Genomic DNA, 16,692 nt, shown 5'->3' on the forward strand with positions numbered 1-16,692 from the left:
CTTGATATAACAGTTCCTCAAATTTCTTCTGTGTTGTTGTCAGGAGCCATGAGGACGAGGTGGTCAGTCCTCATATTCAAAAACTCACTCTTCACGTTACCACGCATCAGCAATTACATAATCAACGATTATGACACATGCAGACCCTGCTTAAGCCTGTGAAACTGACGGAAACCAGTACAGCTAGCAGCTCAATGAAAACCCTGAAACTTTTTCTAATCTTACAGACTAGTCTACTGATTTAGTTAGGACAGACTCTTCAACAATTTTAGAAAATGAAGGCCTAACCTAGATGTGAATATTGTATTGACACTTCCGTTTCCTGAGCAGTGATCAAGAGACTTGTAGACTTAAATGCCTGGTTATTTCCTTCTCCCAAAACCATGTTACTTTATAAATTTAAATATATTATTGAAGCCCTTACCAATAAAAACAAGTACTTCGAATTGTTTTCTGTACATTAAAAGGCCTCATCAGTCCTTCTGTTAGCTTATCTCCATCTAGTATTCACAAAACTATTAAAGGAATATTTAAGATGCCTTGAACGTAGTAGCAGTCAAGCCACTCTACTGATGTGTTGGTTATTGTGTTCCTTACCAGTAAAGTGGTTAACTTTTAAACTAAAGGCAGAAGATTCCTCAGTATATAGTCCTAAAGACCTAAAGCTGAGGGTTTCTTAGTAATACGGGAGGACTGACTACAAATCCGATTCATTCCATTCTCATGTGTGGACTGGTCACTATCAGAGTAATTCACATGCGCAGTACAGAAATTTAAGATCACACCAAGCCTAAAGATACTGGCCCTCTGCTCATCTTCAGAAAGTCTTTGCAGCAACTGTGGTGGGTCGTAAGCTTTTGTTTCAATGAAACCAAACTGAATGCAGGACCGGAATAATATTATTTCAGGAAAAATAAAGAAAATGGCTATCTGCAACATACAGTATTTTTCTAATTATCAGACCAAGTACTTTCAGCAAAGCTCATTTCAATGGCAACAGTCAGGGTCATGGATTACTGCACCTGCAAAACTTGTTGCAACAGATTTGCTAGGAAATGTAGAACTCAGGTTAGTTAACAGGGACATCTGGCTACACAACAGCTTTTCAGACATGTCTTTTTACAAAAGGTTATTTTACATCTTTCATAATAGTATCCAAACAATAAATAATCAACCCAGAAAATAACTAAGGAGCAAGTGAAAACTCCTTGACTTACAAAACCATGCTATATCAAGGCACTGTATTTAACCATCAGTATAAGGGAGAGGAGACATAAATGCTTTGTAAACTGAAATAATTTAATAGAATAATCTAATCAGATCAAATCTGTAGGATTCTGCTGACTTGTTGAATACATTCAACAAATATATATAAAACTTTGTCCACTGACAGCTTGTAAGAAAAATATTTTTTTAAATTGTAATACATTCCTACTCTAATGAAACTTTGCAACAGTTGCTACGTCACTCATGACAGAATAGACATCACTAATAACATTGTTTTATGTATAACCTCATTTCAGAAAGGATGACAAGTTACTGGTTCTTTTAACAGTAACATCTGAATAAGCCCCACTAGAGCAGGACTGGCAAAGCTGTGAGTTAGCAGTTCCCCTCTCAGTACAAATGAAAACTTAAGGAGGTTTCCACAGTAAGTTCTTCAACTTCGTCAAGACAGTTTCAGTCCTTGAACGTTTTGTTTCAGATTGAGCAGCTCTTTTTCTTGCCTTGTTTTCTCCACTTTGAAGGCTAGCTTGTTGGCTTTCTTCTCCATCCTGCGTTCCTGTGCATACAAATAATTACAAATTCACAAAACAGGCATAAAGCACAAAAATAAACCATTCTAATTAACAGTTATAGATCATAAAAACAGCAGCAACCTAGACAACGCTATTATTTATGGCACTAATTATTAGTAGTCAAATTAATATGAATACCTCTGGGATTATTATCTCAAATTAGCTGAAGCTTCTAAGATCCTGGCAATTTCTGTTGCTAAATAGAAAAACTATTATATAGAAAAACTATATATCATCATGGCCAATTAGACTTTCCACATTTCTTTCAGAGACATTTCACTTTGTGCGATCTGAAACATCACAACTGGGTTGTTTTTTTCTTCCCTAGATAATCAGGAAATATGAGGGCTCCTTTTGAAGTTATTTATGTAACAGTGGCCACAATAACAGACAAAAATTTCCATACTGGAAATTGAGATGGCAAAACTCTGAAGTTAACTTTCTTTCCAGTAGATTTTTTTTTAAAGCAGCAATAATTAGTCCTTCGAGAACAGCAAGCTTTTCCTATTAATTTCCACACACAAGAACAAATGAGCTTTAAAGAAAGGTCATTACGACAGAACTCAGATAATATAACACATTTCTGCAGAGTTTTATCTAAAACAAGCTGTACCTTTCGCTCCTCTTTTATTGCCTGTTTTCTAGCTTTGCGATCCTCTTTGCTCTCGTCTTTGGAACGGGGCTGTGTTGATGCTTTTGGCAGGTCACTGCTGTTTATCATTTGCATGCGTTCAATCTGCTTAGCAGTAAGACCCTTCTGAGGCAAGATGTGTAGGGGAATTCCGGTCTTCTGGGAAATTTTTATTGGTTTGGGCTAAAATAGAGAGCACATATGTATTAACGGTCCCCAGCTTTCTCTTCAAGACATGCACATTGCACTGCCCTATCAGTATAAAAACATGCGATTCAGATTTAGCAGTAAGAACCATGTAAGTTTCCTCATACTATTTTCTTCCCTCAGAAAAATGCACATTAATTCCAAAGTAAGAAATCAAACACACCTGTGAACAGAATGTGGCCTTCCAGAACAAGTTTCTCCCTTTTATTTAAATATTACTGAAAAAAGAACTTAAGCAGTCACTTAATATTCCTTTATAAGCTTTCAAGAAAAAGGTTTCCTTTTAAAAATCTCACACATCCAGAACATCAAGCTGTGTTCTAATGATGGGGAACAAGATATAGATAACAAGAAAGCAAGTTCCTTGTTCTCCATCTTTCTGCCTCGCCATGACAGAAATTTTGAATTTAGTCCATTTTCCTTCTAATAGAAGAAAATAATTCTTCACTGAAGGAGGGTTTAGATGTAATACCAGAGGCTAGCACCCTCCCTAAACCTCTTTTCTGCTCTCTCCTTGTTTTAAAGGCAGATATTGAGAAAACCCTTTTGTCTCAAACCTTCCCAAGCCAGGTTGTTACTTAGAATAAGTTTAACGATTTTACCTTTGATGGCTCCTTAATAAGTGTTGGGTGATTATATAAGTTTGAATATGTACCTAGGTCGCAAAGAAAAAAGTAGTGAAGAAAAGCTTGCAAATAGAAATTTGGCAAATTTATTATTAATTCTACTACTATTTAGTTTCTGAAGATATAAAATGGGAAGAATTATGTTATCCCCACAAATGCAGTAGTTCTATCTAGCAAGAATTCCTGCTGCTGTGATCCAGAAATATAAACCATTTTACCTAAAACAGCAAAGTTCTGAGATCACCTATCATTTACTTTGAAATCCTAGGAACAAACAAGTGAATTCCAAAATACTTACTCAAAATGGATTCACAATCCCACTTTTCTTTTGGTTCCTCAATAACAACAGTTACGATTTCTTCCTTTTCTTCTTCACTTTCTTCATCCACAGGAGAGTCTACATCTTCACAGGGTTCAAGATCATCCAATTTCACACAACTTTGAAGAAGTCCAGGGAAGAAAAAAATAAGGTTTATCTTTTCTTGAAAATGTGTAATTATGTAAATCCAGCGTTGCCTCAGTAAAACCCCAAACCAAACCCAGCTTTTCCTAATGAAACTTGCAGCAAAAATAAGTTTCCTTAAGTAAGCATTCCCCAAATAAACCAAAACATTAGGACAAGAGACATAGTTAAAAAAAGAAGTTATTTGTGTATTTCAAAAACATAGGTCACACAATATTTGTGACTGAATGTCAGGAAGAGAAGAGAGTATACTTTTTAGTCCATAAGCAAGACAGCTCTAGAGGTGATTATATACTCTGCTACTGACCAGTAGCATCTTTCACTATGAGGGACACATTACCATATCTTTCCATCAGGAAACACAAGACTAACGTGGGAATATTTAGTCAATTAAGTTTGGGATAATAACACCTGCTTTAAAACAAAGTCTTACATTGACACAGGGTTACTTTATAAGCACCGATTTTTGCAGTGCTCCAAAGAGCGGTACCCATGCAACCGTCACCTGCAGGTTTATTATCATGTAACTAGGTATAGAGTGGGATAAACTGCATACCAGCAGGATAGAATATACTTAGCCACAGAGTCTGTTAAAAAAAAAAGTAAACATATAAGGGGAAAGGTAAGTTACACTAAAAAGTGAAAGGAAGAATGCCTCTAGATATTACTTATACTAAGTTCAATACAATTATACAAAAGGAGCATAATCTCATAAAAAACAACAAAATGCCTCCACTTAAGCTTATAATCTCATAAGCTAAGACTGACATTCACTGGCATTAAAAAACAGTTAATAGTCATACGTAGTTGCTGTTATTGTGGAGTGTAATCTTTGCATACATGAACGGGAAATAACATACTCAAACTTTCAATATAAACACAAAATTACATAACTGCTTATGTGAAGCAGTACTTCTGGGAATACATACTCCTTTGCTTTCTCTTTGAAGTAATCGTTCAGAACCTCCTGCAGCCGAGCATTGTCTGTGTTAATATAACCTTCTAATTCCACATTGTCCAAGGCTCCAATTTCATCTTCATCAAATTGTTCAAAAAACTAAAATAAAGGAGTGGATATCTGTAGCCAGATCACATTTATCATGCACCTTCTTGACAGATTAAAGATCTACACATTTCTATTTGCCCTCCTCCTCTTTCCTCTCATTTGCTGAAAAACTGTCAAACACATCTGCAGTAGGATTTCCTCCTTACTATCAGTATTCTTTCAGCGTAGGAGTGACAAAATTATCTTTCAATAATATGTAAATCAGCTTCTGGAAAAAGTTTCTTATTCTGATGCATTATTTCAATCTGTACACTAAAAAGCCTGTCACTGCTCAGCACAAACATTACACCATATTTCCACTGGTCTGACATCATTTCACGAATGTACACCTGGTGCAGTGGGGAGAAAGGGTGAAAGGAGTCTTTACCAGGCACTTGTACATGATTTGCTCCTTTGAACTGAGCCTCTCAGACAAAAGTATAACACCAACTATGAATGTTCATTACAGTGATGAAAAATAATTTTAACTATATCAGTGTTAAGCCTTTTAATAGCAAATAACTCTGCAACACCAAAAAAGCCACTCAGTGCACACAATATTAAATGTGGAATATGTGCCAAGAACAGCTGTTTGATGCCCTGGCTACTGCAGGCAGTAAGTTTGCACAGGCATACAGGACACCACTTTATAAAAGGCAACAAAAGACAAAGAAGCATTTAACATCCTTATGTTTAACAGCTACATTCTTGAGCTGCCTCACCTTCTCAAATCTGTCATCCAACAAGGTTAACTGCTCATTCCTTCTCATTACTGAAGATGTCATAGAATATTCTGTGAAACGACTCCTGGTTTCTTCTTGCATAAAAAGAAATTCTTTTGTCTGTCCATTAAACCCATCATCTGATAAAGGACCATCTGAATCATAGTCGTTACCATTACTGCAACTATCCTTTTCATCACTGTCATCCTCCACATCTTCCCATTCATCTTCATCCTCAGCATCTGATACCCTGAACATAAGTATAAAATCGTTTTAGAATAATACATGGACTTTTTCACCAATGCTGGATTATCTGAAACAATTTGGCAATAATGTATTTAAATCTCGAGAAGCAAAGATAAAAAGTGACTATTTTCAAGCCAGTAAAAGAAAAATAAGTTTAGTAGTAATGATGTTGCCAAAGTCAGCATAGTGCTACTTTTGTCTGAAAGCTGAAAACATTTCTGGTAACTGCTGGATCACACACCTGTGCACTGGGAGTGAGGTTATGTTTACATTCAACCATACACGTCTAAGTGGAAAAAGAAAGACACTAGCTGCTATCCTGAGCATTAGAACTAGCAAAATTTCTCATTGTTTGTAGAATGATGAGAATGATACCAAAACCTAAAGAAATAATACATGGTGGGGTATCACATGAAGTGTTCGTAAAGGTTCTGGAAACAGCCATTGGCCTTCATCAATATTATTACTGATGTATTCTATATGTGATAGATGGCAATGTTTTAAATAGTTCCATACACTGCATGTGTAAACAAATACACATAATCCATGAGTTCAAAGTAACATATGAAACCCATCTCTTGGACAACACATGAAAATTTGAGTTTGTAAGATACCACCCATATAACTCAAGGTAATACTTTTTTTCCTTTACCACAGCTAAGTATTCAATTTGAAATCTGAAACTATTCTTGCTTTCTACAACATCACCTGAAATAACAAATAGCATCATTCCTATTTACATATGTCAAACAGTTCTAAAGCTCTATGTACCCTTTCTGTGGTTCATTTGCTTGCAGAACAAAATCGTCTTCCAGGATATTTTCTGGATTGTCAAAGTCAAAATCATCATCAAGAGCTGCAACAATATCAGGATCAAAATCTAGCCGTGGTCCTAGAAAGTTAAACAAAACAAAACATAAATACATACATTCTCCTGACATTATGAAGCTACTTTCCTGGATAAAAAACAATCTGACTAGACCGTTAATTTGCACTTAAGGAAAGATTAAACCTAAGAATCACAAAATTCCTCAGTAATATTTCTACATTTGATACAAGCCAGGGCAAGTCACCAGCCTCTTGTCAATTCTCCTCATCCAGAAAAGAATGTTCCCCAGAGGTCTGAAGCTTTCATAAATATGTTTTAATATAATCTACTTAGAATATTGTTGAAGAAAAAATATCCAAGTTAAAGTAGTGTATGACCAACTGCCAACCTGAGCTCCCAGCCCCTAAAATTCTCTACATTACAAAAAGTCAGGAAATGTCTCTCTGCAGCAATTAACAGAAGGTTTTTTAGGATCCTTCTGTCAGAACAGAGAGAACTACCACAATTAGTTCTTGTTATAAAAGATAGCTGTAAAGTGAATGTGTTCAGTGCAAGCACAGATAATGAAAGTGTCCTTACAGCCTGTAACACTGAAATGATACTAATGAAGTAAATATCACTCAGCAATGGAAAAGAAGGTAAATTTTGAGAGTGAAAATCCAGTTCCAGACTTCCATTCAAACAGGTGAAGTAATAAATCAATAGTGTTATCTATGGTTTTCCCCCATTATTAGTTTATATTTACTACACAAAAGTAAGAGCTCATGGATTCCGCCTGTCCAAGCAAAGCTAAAAAACTATTATTAGTGCATCACAGAAAAAGTTCTCAAATTGAAACACAGGTCTCTTATACATCATTATGTAAGTCTCTTATTGAGCCTGTTCTAAACCAAAACTAATACGACACTGTAGTCGAAGCCATAATTACATCTAGTACCTACATGGCAACTCATGTTGCAGAAAGGTAAAAGAGTTAAGGATACCTGAAACAGGAGCAGCTTTATTCAACAAGCCCACAACCTCTTCAAACTCTGTGGCAAATACTGAAGAAGGCAACTTAATAGATGGAGCCTTTATAAAAAGAAACAAAAAGCCAACATCACAATATATTCTCAGTTTCTCATTTGAGCTCACGTTAACAAAAATGTGCAGATAAGCATGTGACCAAAAAAAACTCTGTGAGAGCTACTTAAAGTAGCACTTGTCTTAATATTTATTGGTGGCATATTTTCAAAGTTACACAATGAAAGCTGGGTCAAGTGTTGGCAGCATTAATCCTCATATCAATATTCTCCAGGTATAGGGACAGTATTCTGGCATGTCTGAAGCTTTTTAGAGAATGGTTGTGCAGCAGACACAATGAAATTTATAATTTTTTTTTTTGTTCTGGAGAACACCAGCACACATTTAAAACTAGTCCTTTATTGAAAGGCTTATTAAAAGCTTACTAACACCCACATCCAAAATAACCTTAAATCTTATGTAGTATCACTGAACTGTACCTGAAAGGTATTTCTGACTAAGAATATTGGGTTTCAACTAAAATTACAGTACTTGCTTGAACCAAACTCCCACAATTAAAAGTGACTGACTGGCAATTTCATAATTCCTTGCTTGAAATTACTTGTGGAATTTCATTATGCTACATCATGTTGGAATGGAAATTCAATAAGTTACGCCACCAATTGAAAAGTTTAGTTTTATTCCCTTTGGGCTGTTTCACTTCACTTTAAAAACATGGTGTACTAGTAATATGATCTGGTATATATATAACTTTCAGAGCATTCAAAAGTTCTAAAAATCTTAAAAACAAATGCCAATGCCAGAAAAACCACAAGGCTTGTTCAAACAAACACCTTTGTAAGCTACCTCTTTCAAGAAAAGCTTGTCATGGGTCCACAAAGTGCTTTTAACACTGTGCTAGCGAAGTACTGTTCATCAATAAACTTTGGCTTGTCAACTTTTGGTTTTACTTGTAGGGAAGTCTGATAGTGGGTCACAAGGATCATATATATATGGATCAGACATGATAACACTTGTTGAATATGCTTAATGTGTCCATAGGATGCTAAACTCCATAAAACAGCATAAGATTATTATGAACAAAAATACTACTTACTGGAAGTCGCTGAATTTCATCTTCTATGTGCCCCTCACTTGTGACAACAATTCTGCTTTGCTGTCCACGCAGAGAGGGGACAAGCTCAGAGGGACCAGAGGCTTCTTTCAGATGCTGCAAATAGTCATAGTCATCATCAAAGAAGACTCCATACTTCCGCTGCTCTTCCCTCCTTTTCTCCTCATGGCCCTTAGAATTGTAAAAAGAAATATATTTAGTTACTTAGCCCATTTAAAACTTATTACCGAAAAGAAAAGTAACTCATCTATTGAGAATGACTGAATTCTTAAGTCCTTGTAGTCCTCTCTACTCATTACCCTAACCATAGCCAATCAGCATGTTGTAACCACCTGGTTCAGTGTGGGGTTGCTGTCTGAGCAGAACCTTAAACAATGTTTTCCATAAGCAGAAAAACTAACAAAGCCTGTTTTTTCAGTGTGGGTCAGGCAATCTTTTTTTTTTTTTTTTTAATATGTTTATATCCCTAATACTAGTCAGTCACCCCTCAACCCATCAGATACTAACTCACAACTATCAAATTCCCTATAACATCCCCTTCTTTGTAATAAGGTGGACTAAAAACTACCTTCTCTCAGGCTATGGTTTTGAATTGTATGATTGCACACCCACTTTTTTTCCTCTCCTGCAGCATTTTTTTATCTCATTTTTTATCTCAATATTAGAAGTGAGTATTTACTTTCTGTGTGGGAAGCAGAACTCTCTGGGGTGCAGTATCATCAGCAGCAAGTGGATCCCTCTGACTTCTGTGCACTAAGTGAAACGTTACCGCTTTCTTCTTGTCTATGAAGGGTTTCTTTTTCCTGTGAGGCTGCAAAAGGACATTTGGTTAATCATAATTTAAAAATGAACTATTAAATACACTTTAAAAAGAATCTTTCACCTGGAGCATGCTACTGTATTCCTTTTAAGGCAATGTTTTATATACTTAGAGACAAAGCAAAAAGAGACTAGTGGTAGCTTGACTCTTCTCACCCCCCACACAACAGCCATTTCATATGTTCTAATAGCATATGTATCTGTGTTCTGTTGCAAAATGGCAATGCATTGCTACAGTAAATATTTGATTATAACACATACACCCGAACATACAATCCTAAAAAAGAATTTCAAAGTAACTACTTTCTAAACCCTTAGTCGAATCTGAAACAAACTTCATCCAAGAAACACAGGGAACTGACTTAAGGAAATACACCTAGACACACCCAGCTTCTTGAAAATTGTTTAGATAGATAATCCTACACAGGTAATTCGTTTCAACCATGAAAACTATCAACTGCACCATTGCACAGACATAGCTCTAACATCGAAAATATATCTGCATTCTGGATCAGCAAAAACCTGAAGTATTCTTAACTGGGTGAAAATCTTTCTTACAAGTTAGCACATCTGACTTGGAGAAAGAATTTTACCAAAATTTCTGGCTTTACTTACACCAAAATGTGTTAATAGCAGGTATATTCAATCTAGAAACTACTCTATGGATCTAACCTATCTTCTTCACCTGGTAACTGTAGGCATACAGCATTGCATACTGCGTTAGAATCACAGAATGTCCTGAATTGGAAGAGACCCACAAGAATCATCGAGTCCAACTCCTGTCCCTGCATATGACAACCCCACAGTTCAGACCATGTGTCTGAGGGCATTGCCCAGTGTCTTCTTGAAGAGGGCTTGGGGCCGTGACACCTCCTTGGGGAGCCGGTTCCAGTGCTCCACCACCCTCTGGGTGAAAAACCTTTTCCTAATATCCAACCTAAACTTTTCCTTTATAACTTTTGTTATATCAAAGTTCAGAGCATATCAACCGCCACCATATGTCTTGAGTTTTGGGTTTCTACTCCAAACTGCACTTTAAAATCTTATGCTTGGAGCAACCGTGGAAGGAAACACTAAGTTCTCGAAGCACGCAACATGCCACCGCTATGAACAGACTACCTGCCGACTGACGCTACAAGCGAGGTGCCTGTAACACCGCGACGCCGAGCAGAAACCTGCCCGCCCGTCCCCGCGGCTGCCGGCACACGCCTCCGCCGCTCCCGCCCGGGCGGCCCAGGCCGCCCCTCAGCCCCCACCCCGCCGCCGCCTGCTTCCTCCCCGGCCCGCCGACCCCTCCCGCTGCCCGCCGCAGGTCCACAAGTCGGGCCCGGACAGGTGAGGGGCCGTTCTTGCCCTCCAAAGCCCCCTACGGAAACGGCCCGATTTCCACCCAGACACTGGGCGAAAAGGGACGGGCACGACAGTGACCGAGTCGCTGTCGGCCGCCCTATCCCCTGCCCTCCTTCTCCTCCTCCTCTTCCCAGTCCTCACCATGGCGCGATGGCAGGTGGGGGGGAAAAGCCGCTACCAACGCCCCCGGTCCTGCGAACTCTCACGTGGACCGGCCCTCAGCACCGCGAAGCTGCGGCCTTCCTCTTGGGATAAACCAGTGACCAGCGGGGGGAATGCGACAGGCTGCCAGTCTGGACAGGGTTTTTTTTTTCCCTCAGTAACAAAACCAACGAGAGTTTTCTCAGACTTAAATAGTATTTTACTAAGGGAGAGGCTCCGTGTACGCAAGCAGGGTACTTCCTCCAACCCTCCGAAGGCATATTTTCCCACTTTCTCCCCCCCCCAATTAGTGGAGAATGGTTCCGCTCACCGACGGGCCGCAATGGCAGAACGCTGTGGAAGGGGCAAAGGGCAATACGCGTGCGCAGTGGCTCGGCTGTCTCTCGCAGGACGTGAGGCGGCGGGGCGGGGCTCGCTGTCAGGGAGTGCAGCTTGGGGCTCGGAGCCCCGCCCCCTGACCCTGCTACCAGGGGCGGCCGTTAGGGGCGGGGCGGGCGCCTGAGAGGGTGTGGTGGGGTCTGCGGGACGCGCCGCTGTCCGCTCAGCTGGGGAGGGGGGCGCGGTCGCCGGGCCGTGGTGCCCCCTGCCCCCGGGCCGGGCCCCGGGCTGCGTGCGGGGCGGGGCGGGGCGAGGGGAGGGAGGGAGGGAGTGAGCGAGCGAGCGCCTTCAGACGGCGTGAGGCAGCGCTGGCGCCGTGGATGCCGCGTGGGGACTGGGGAGGCGGGACAGCGCCCAGCCCGGGGGAGCGGTGCGGTGGAGGGGGTGCTGCGCTGGAGAGAGGAGAGAAGAGCATCTCTGAGAGTTTGCAGCCACCTGTTGGTGTCTCCCTCAGCCCTCAACCTGTTACCGCCTCTGACCGCCGCCGTCGCGGCGGGTTCTTCCTGCTCACCGGCCCTCGGCGGAGCCGCCTCTTGTGCTCCGGCTGCGCAGCGTGACACTCCGAGGCCGTCAGTGCTGCCAGCAGCACGGAGCCTTCCCCATCCTGCACCGGGCTCCGCACAGAGTCCCCAGGGCGTCCTAGGACGGCCGGGCTCACTGCTGCATGTCTCGCCCGTCCAAACGAAGGAGATGAGAGAAGGTTACGTGATGGTGTGTATTAGAAGGGGTGTCGTGAGCAGGTCGAGAGAGGTTCTCCTGCCCGTCTACTCTGCCTTGGTGAGACCGCATCTGGAATATTGTGTCCAGTTCTGGTTCCCTCAGTTCAAGGACAGGGAACTGCTGGAGAGAGTCCAGCGTGGTGCGACAAAGATGATTAAGGGAGTGGAGCACCTCCCTAATGAGGAAAGGCTGAGGGAGCTGGGTCTCTTTAGTTTGGAGAAGAGGAAACTGATGGGTGACCTCATTAATGTTTATAAATATATAGAGAGTGTCACGAGGACAGAACCAGGCTCTTGTCGATGACAACCAATGGTAAGACAAGGGGTAATGGGTTCAAACTGAAACACAAGAGGTTCCACTTAAATTTGAGAAGAAACTTCTTCTCAGTGAGGGTGACAGAGCACTGGAACAGGCTGCCCAGGGAGGTTGTGGAGTCTCCTTCTCTGGAGACATTCAAAACCCGCCTGGACACCTTCCTGTGTAGCCTCATCTAAGTGTTGCTGCTCTGGGAGGGGGATCGGACTAGATGATCTTTTGAGGTCCCTTCCAGTTTCTGACATTCTGTGATTCTGTGATGTTGTTCATTTCACTCACTGCAATAAGAAGTGCTCAGGTACTGCAATAAGATAAAATACACTTGTACAAAGAACCTGTGTGAGACAGGAGGCCCAGCAGTACTCACCTCCTGGCCTCTTCAACTAGCAGTGCTGCAGGGGTCTCTGACACACAACTTCACAGTCTGGCCCTGAGCAAGATCATCCAGGCTGAATTTGAAGGCTCAGGTGTAAATAATACCTAACAGTGTTTCGCCATATATGAGTTCTTATTTCTTGTGATGTGACACTGTAGCTCTATAAATTACACCTATGCCATATAGCATGCCTGTGCACAAACACACAGACACACAAGTACCCACTCCTTGCTAAGAAAAAAAAAAAAAAAGTATGCTTGATATTTTAGGAATATGATGTAAACCCATCTTGTTACATTTCACAAATGAAAGCGTAAAGTACAGAAGGGAGCAGTTCTTGTGTGTGTATATAGACAATAGCAACTATGGAAAGGTTGTTACTGAAAATTACAAGAGAATTATCCACATATTATATGTATATATATGCAGTTCAATATATATGTATGTGTATACTCTAAAATATTAATTTAAAGCATATTTTAGTGGATTTCATTGTTATTCAGTAGGTGTCACTAAAGCTCTGAAAGAGTCCAGATTTTCAGTCTTCTAGCTATTGTCTTCTGAAGTCTTGCTTCTTTACCATCAAGGTGCGTCACATCACTCTCATGGAAGTGCACAAACTGATCTGCTCCATCAGTTGAAATAACTCTTGTACTCGAGAGGATTCTAGTTATCTCTGCACATATCTGTGCAAAGGTTAGACCTTCCTTTCCTCTTGCTTCCTAAAAGTACGTGGTGAGTATCTTGTTGCTGTCAACCATCTGAAAGTTGTAGTACACACCTCATGGTACAGGAAGGTTAGCAGCCCTTTGACTTTGTGCTGTAAATGGATTTTTCAGGACTGCACCTCACAGGAGCAAGTCCCTTCCTATAGTATGACTATACTGCAAAGCCGGTGACAGGTGGAGTAGCAGAGCTAGCTTTTCACAAAGTAACCAAGAGCAGAATCACCTCACTGTTAAAAATACAGTGCTTAGCATTTAGCTGTGGGGTAACAAAGTAGATTAGATTGCTCCTTATTGCCTCCAGGTCCCTGAGGTAGCTCTCAGATCCACAGAAGTTCAAAGTCCATCCTTTATCTGATGCAGGGGGAAACATAGTGACAGAGGATAGTACTGTCAGTACATCCAGTTCTGTCATTCCATATACCCCAACTCTGGTCTAGGAGCATCAAGTCAGTCTGGAAGTGGGAAAAACTTGCTTTTGCTTTCAGCTCTTGCTAATAATCTGTTTCATATGTGTAAATTAAATTTACCTGCTCACTATTTTAAGTCTCAGGGTTTTCTGTCTTGCTTCAACTCGCATCCCCACCCTGTTTACATTCAAAGCATTTAAGGGGAAGGATCTATATGTTCACATTGCGATTAAAACAGCAGGCTCCCTTATCACAGAAGATTGATAATGTATGCCAACAGTAATCTGGAGATTAGTTTTAAGATTGAGGAATTAGCAGTAAGCATCATATTGCTTCCTTTGTTGATATCTAAGGGCAAGTAATCTTCCAACTGATTTACAATATATCAAAATTCAAAATTTAGTATCACATGTATGTGAAATGTGTATGAGAGAGTCGCTCAAATGGAAACTCCACTTAAGCTAATTTCACCTAAGCCTTACAAGGCCAGCCATCCCAGTGTACTCTGCTGAGATGCTGCAGGTTCAACTCAGCGAAGAGCTTCTACAGAGACTGAGGGCAAAAGCACTCAGGTCACTAACTGCTTCTTCTATGCTTACAGAAGAAGAATCATCGGTATTGGAATGGTCTCACTGTCTAGACAACCACTTGAAAAATAATGTGCTGGAAGCACACATTTCCTTAACATAATCAACAACTTGTCTTCCATGTGAGGAAATTTGTGCTAATAATTTTTCTTCTAGTATTTGCAAAGCAGAAGTTATTAGTACTTAAAAAGCAAAAGTTATTGTCAGTGACTTCATAATGTTAAAAGATTGGCAGGCATGCTGCAGACTAGATTGAACTCTCAGCTGTGCAGATCATGTGCAGTAGGTGTAATTATGATGCAAATCTGCTGTCAATGAAACCAAAACTAGGGAAAACCACTTCTTGCTGATGAAAACATTTGAGAAACTGGGAGCATAAGTTAGGTCTCTGAACCACTGAGCTACAACACCAACTTTGTATTTTTGAAGTAACTATCATCTTTTTGAATACACCTCTGCATGAATACACCACCCACAAGAGGACATCCAGATGTATTTGAAGCACTCCCAAAATTCAAAGGAAGATTTTAAGAACCTTCCTTCATCTCATTTCCAAGCAGAGAGACTTTTAATTCAGTCTCTGGAGGCCACTTACCAACAAGTAATGGCTCTCTGAAGTTAACTCTGTTGTACACACGTACTTGCTAGACATGCAAGAACAAAATATCTTCTGTAAAGATTTTCTGAACGATTTTATTGAGGTGATTTTTTTCATTTTTTTAGTGTTATATATATATATTCATTCATATATATCTGTAATTCAAAGAGCTAAACAGTTGTCTAAGGCACTTGGAACTGTGCACAGCAGAGTACCCTACAGTACTGTACAGCTACGCAGCACACTTGTTTTTTGCTTGTTAAATAAAAACACCATAAAACAAGCATAATATATGTACTGTATAAAAAGATAATATTTTGTTTTTCAGATGACAATATTGGAATGTATTTCTTGTGTGTACATATATCTTGGTATATACTACAGTACAGGTAAAACCCCAAGAAGCAGCTATCATTAATTTGTAATAATTCCAGTTATTTACTTTCGCAGATATTAGTATCAATATACCTGCGTAAAATGCAATATCAGATTAGCCACTTCTTTATAGTTACCATATTCAATCACACTAAGTCAAGCTGCCAAAATAGAAGTAAATGCACTCATTTTATAATTGTTATGTAAAATACACACTGCATAAGCCTCAGATCTTTTGAAAATCATTAAACATGTGGAAGGTACATTTTTAAATGCCAGCAAGTCTAAGCTGATAATGTTTCAGATACATTTTTTAAAGTTATCAATAACTATCCAGCATGATGGTCTTGAATTTCAATTGCCTTACTTTACTTGTAAATAGGAACATTTAGTGAAATTCAAGCAAGTTACTTTGAGCATATTTTTTCTATTTTTAATTAACTTAACAGAAACAATAGCATCTAAGAACTGGTCTAGTGCCTATTAATAGGTGACACTCTCCATTAGGTGCTGCAAAATTTTAATTCTCATAAATTCCTGTGAAAATTTTGTTTCAGGTGATTGTGGCCTGCTTACAGTGTATTCAGCACATAAGAACCTCCTGGCTTTATGAGGCGCTCATAAGACCTTCCTGGAGTATAACCACATGCATGGGCATGGATGGGTTCTCAAGCTCTCCTCACTGGAGTCGTCTCTCAGAGGTGCCCTTGCAGACTTGGTGGGAAAAGGCATGTGCGCAAGGATTCCTACTGCTGAGAAGTACCTTGCCTCAGTGAACTGCAGCTCCACCAGAGAAATACACATTCTTGAACACCCCGTGTTTAAGGTACGGTTGGGTCTACAACACATGGCATACTGATGTTGCCATGATTTACTGCTTGAGCAATTGTTTCCTAAAAAGCTGGGAAAGGACGCCAACTTATTAGCTCCTGAGTGTACAGCAATGTGGCCTGCAGCATTCTTGCACCTATTTTAGATTTGCAGTTTGGCTGTAAGTGGAATTCTATTTCTCTTTTAGGGAAAAGAAACAAAAAATCTTAAAAGCTATTTAAATGGTTGCAGGCAATTAGCATGTGCCATCTCCACACCCTTCCCACCTTACTCATACAGTTAGATGCTCATGCAAACAAGCCATTGGTATCTTTTGTATCAAATCACACCAGCTAAAATAA

The 16,692-nt window shown here is 40.0% G+C and overlaps 1 protein-coding gene across 1 annotated transcript; it reads right to left on the reverse strand.

The window, feature by feature from the left end:
* Positions 1 to 1,278: 1,278 nt before the first annotated feature.
* LTV1 (LTV1 ribosome biogenesis factor) lies at positions 1,279 to 11,103 on the reverse strand. Its single transcript, XM_082049665.1, has 11 exons — positions 11,016 to 11,103; positions 9,385 to 9,516; positions 8,688 to 8,876; positions 7,552 to 7,639; positions 6,511 to 6,631; positions 5,494 to 5,743; positions 4,656 to 4,783; positions 3,562 to 3,701; positions 3,240 to 3,292; positions 2,413 to 2,613; positions 1,279 to 1,783 (listed from the first exon to the last, which is right to left on the reverse strand). The coding sequence occupies exons 1-11, from the start codon at positions 11,016 to 11,018 to the stop codon at positions 1,670 to 1,672; spliced, it is 1,419 nt and encodes a 472-aa protein (XP_081905791.1). The 5' UTR covers positions 11,019 to 11,103; the 3' UTR covers positions 1,279 to 1,669.
* Between the last annotated feature and the right edge of the window lie 5,589 nt (positions 11,104 to 16,692).

This window comes from Streptopelia decaocto (assembly GCF_964273445.1).
Source record: "Streptopelia decaocto genome assembly, chromosome: 3".
Lineage (NCBI taxonomy): Eukaryota > Metazoa > Chordata > Aves > Columbiformes > Columbidae > Streptopelia > Streptopelia decaocto.

Bases quoted from the DNA above. Each gene is read 5' to 3' on its own strand.
- LTV1 (XM_082049665.1), bottom strand. The intron at 8,877-9,384 runs GTAAATACTCAC...TACAATTCTAAG, and splicing joins TTCTGCTTCCCACACAGAAA to GGCCATGAGGAGAAAAGGAG. The intron at 3,702-4,655 runs GTATGTATTCCC...ACTTCTTCAAAG, and splicing joins TTCAAAGAGAAAGCAAAGGA to TTGTGTGAAATTGGATGATC.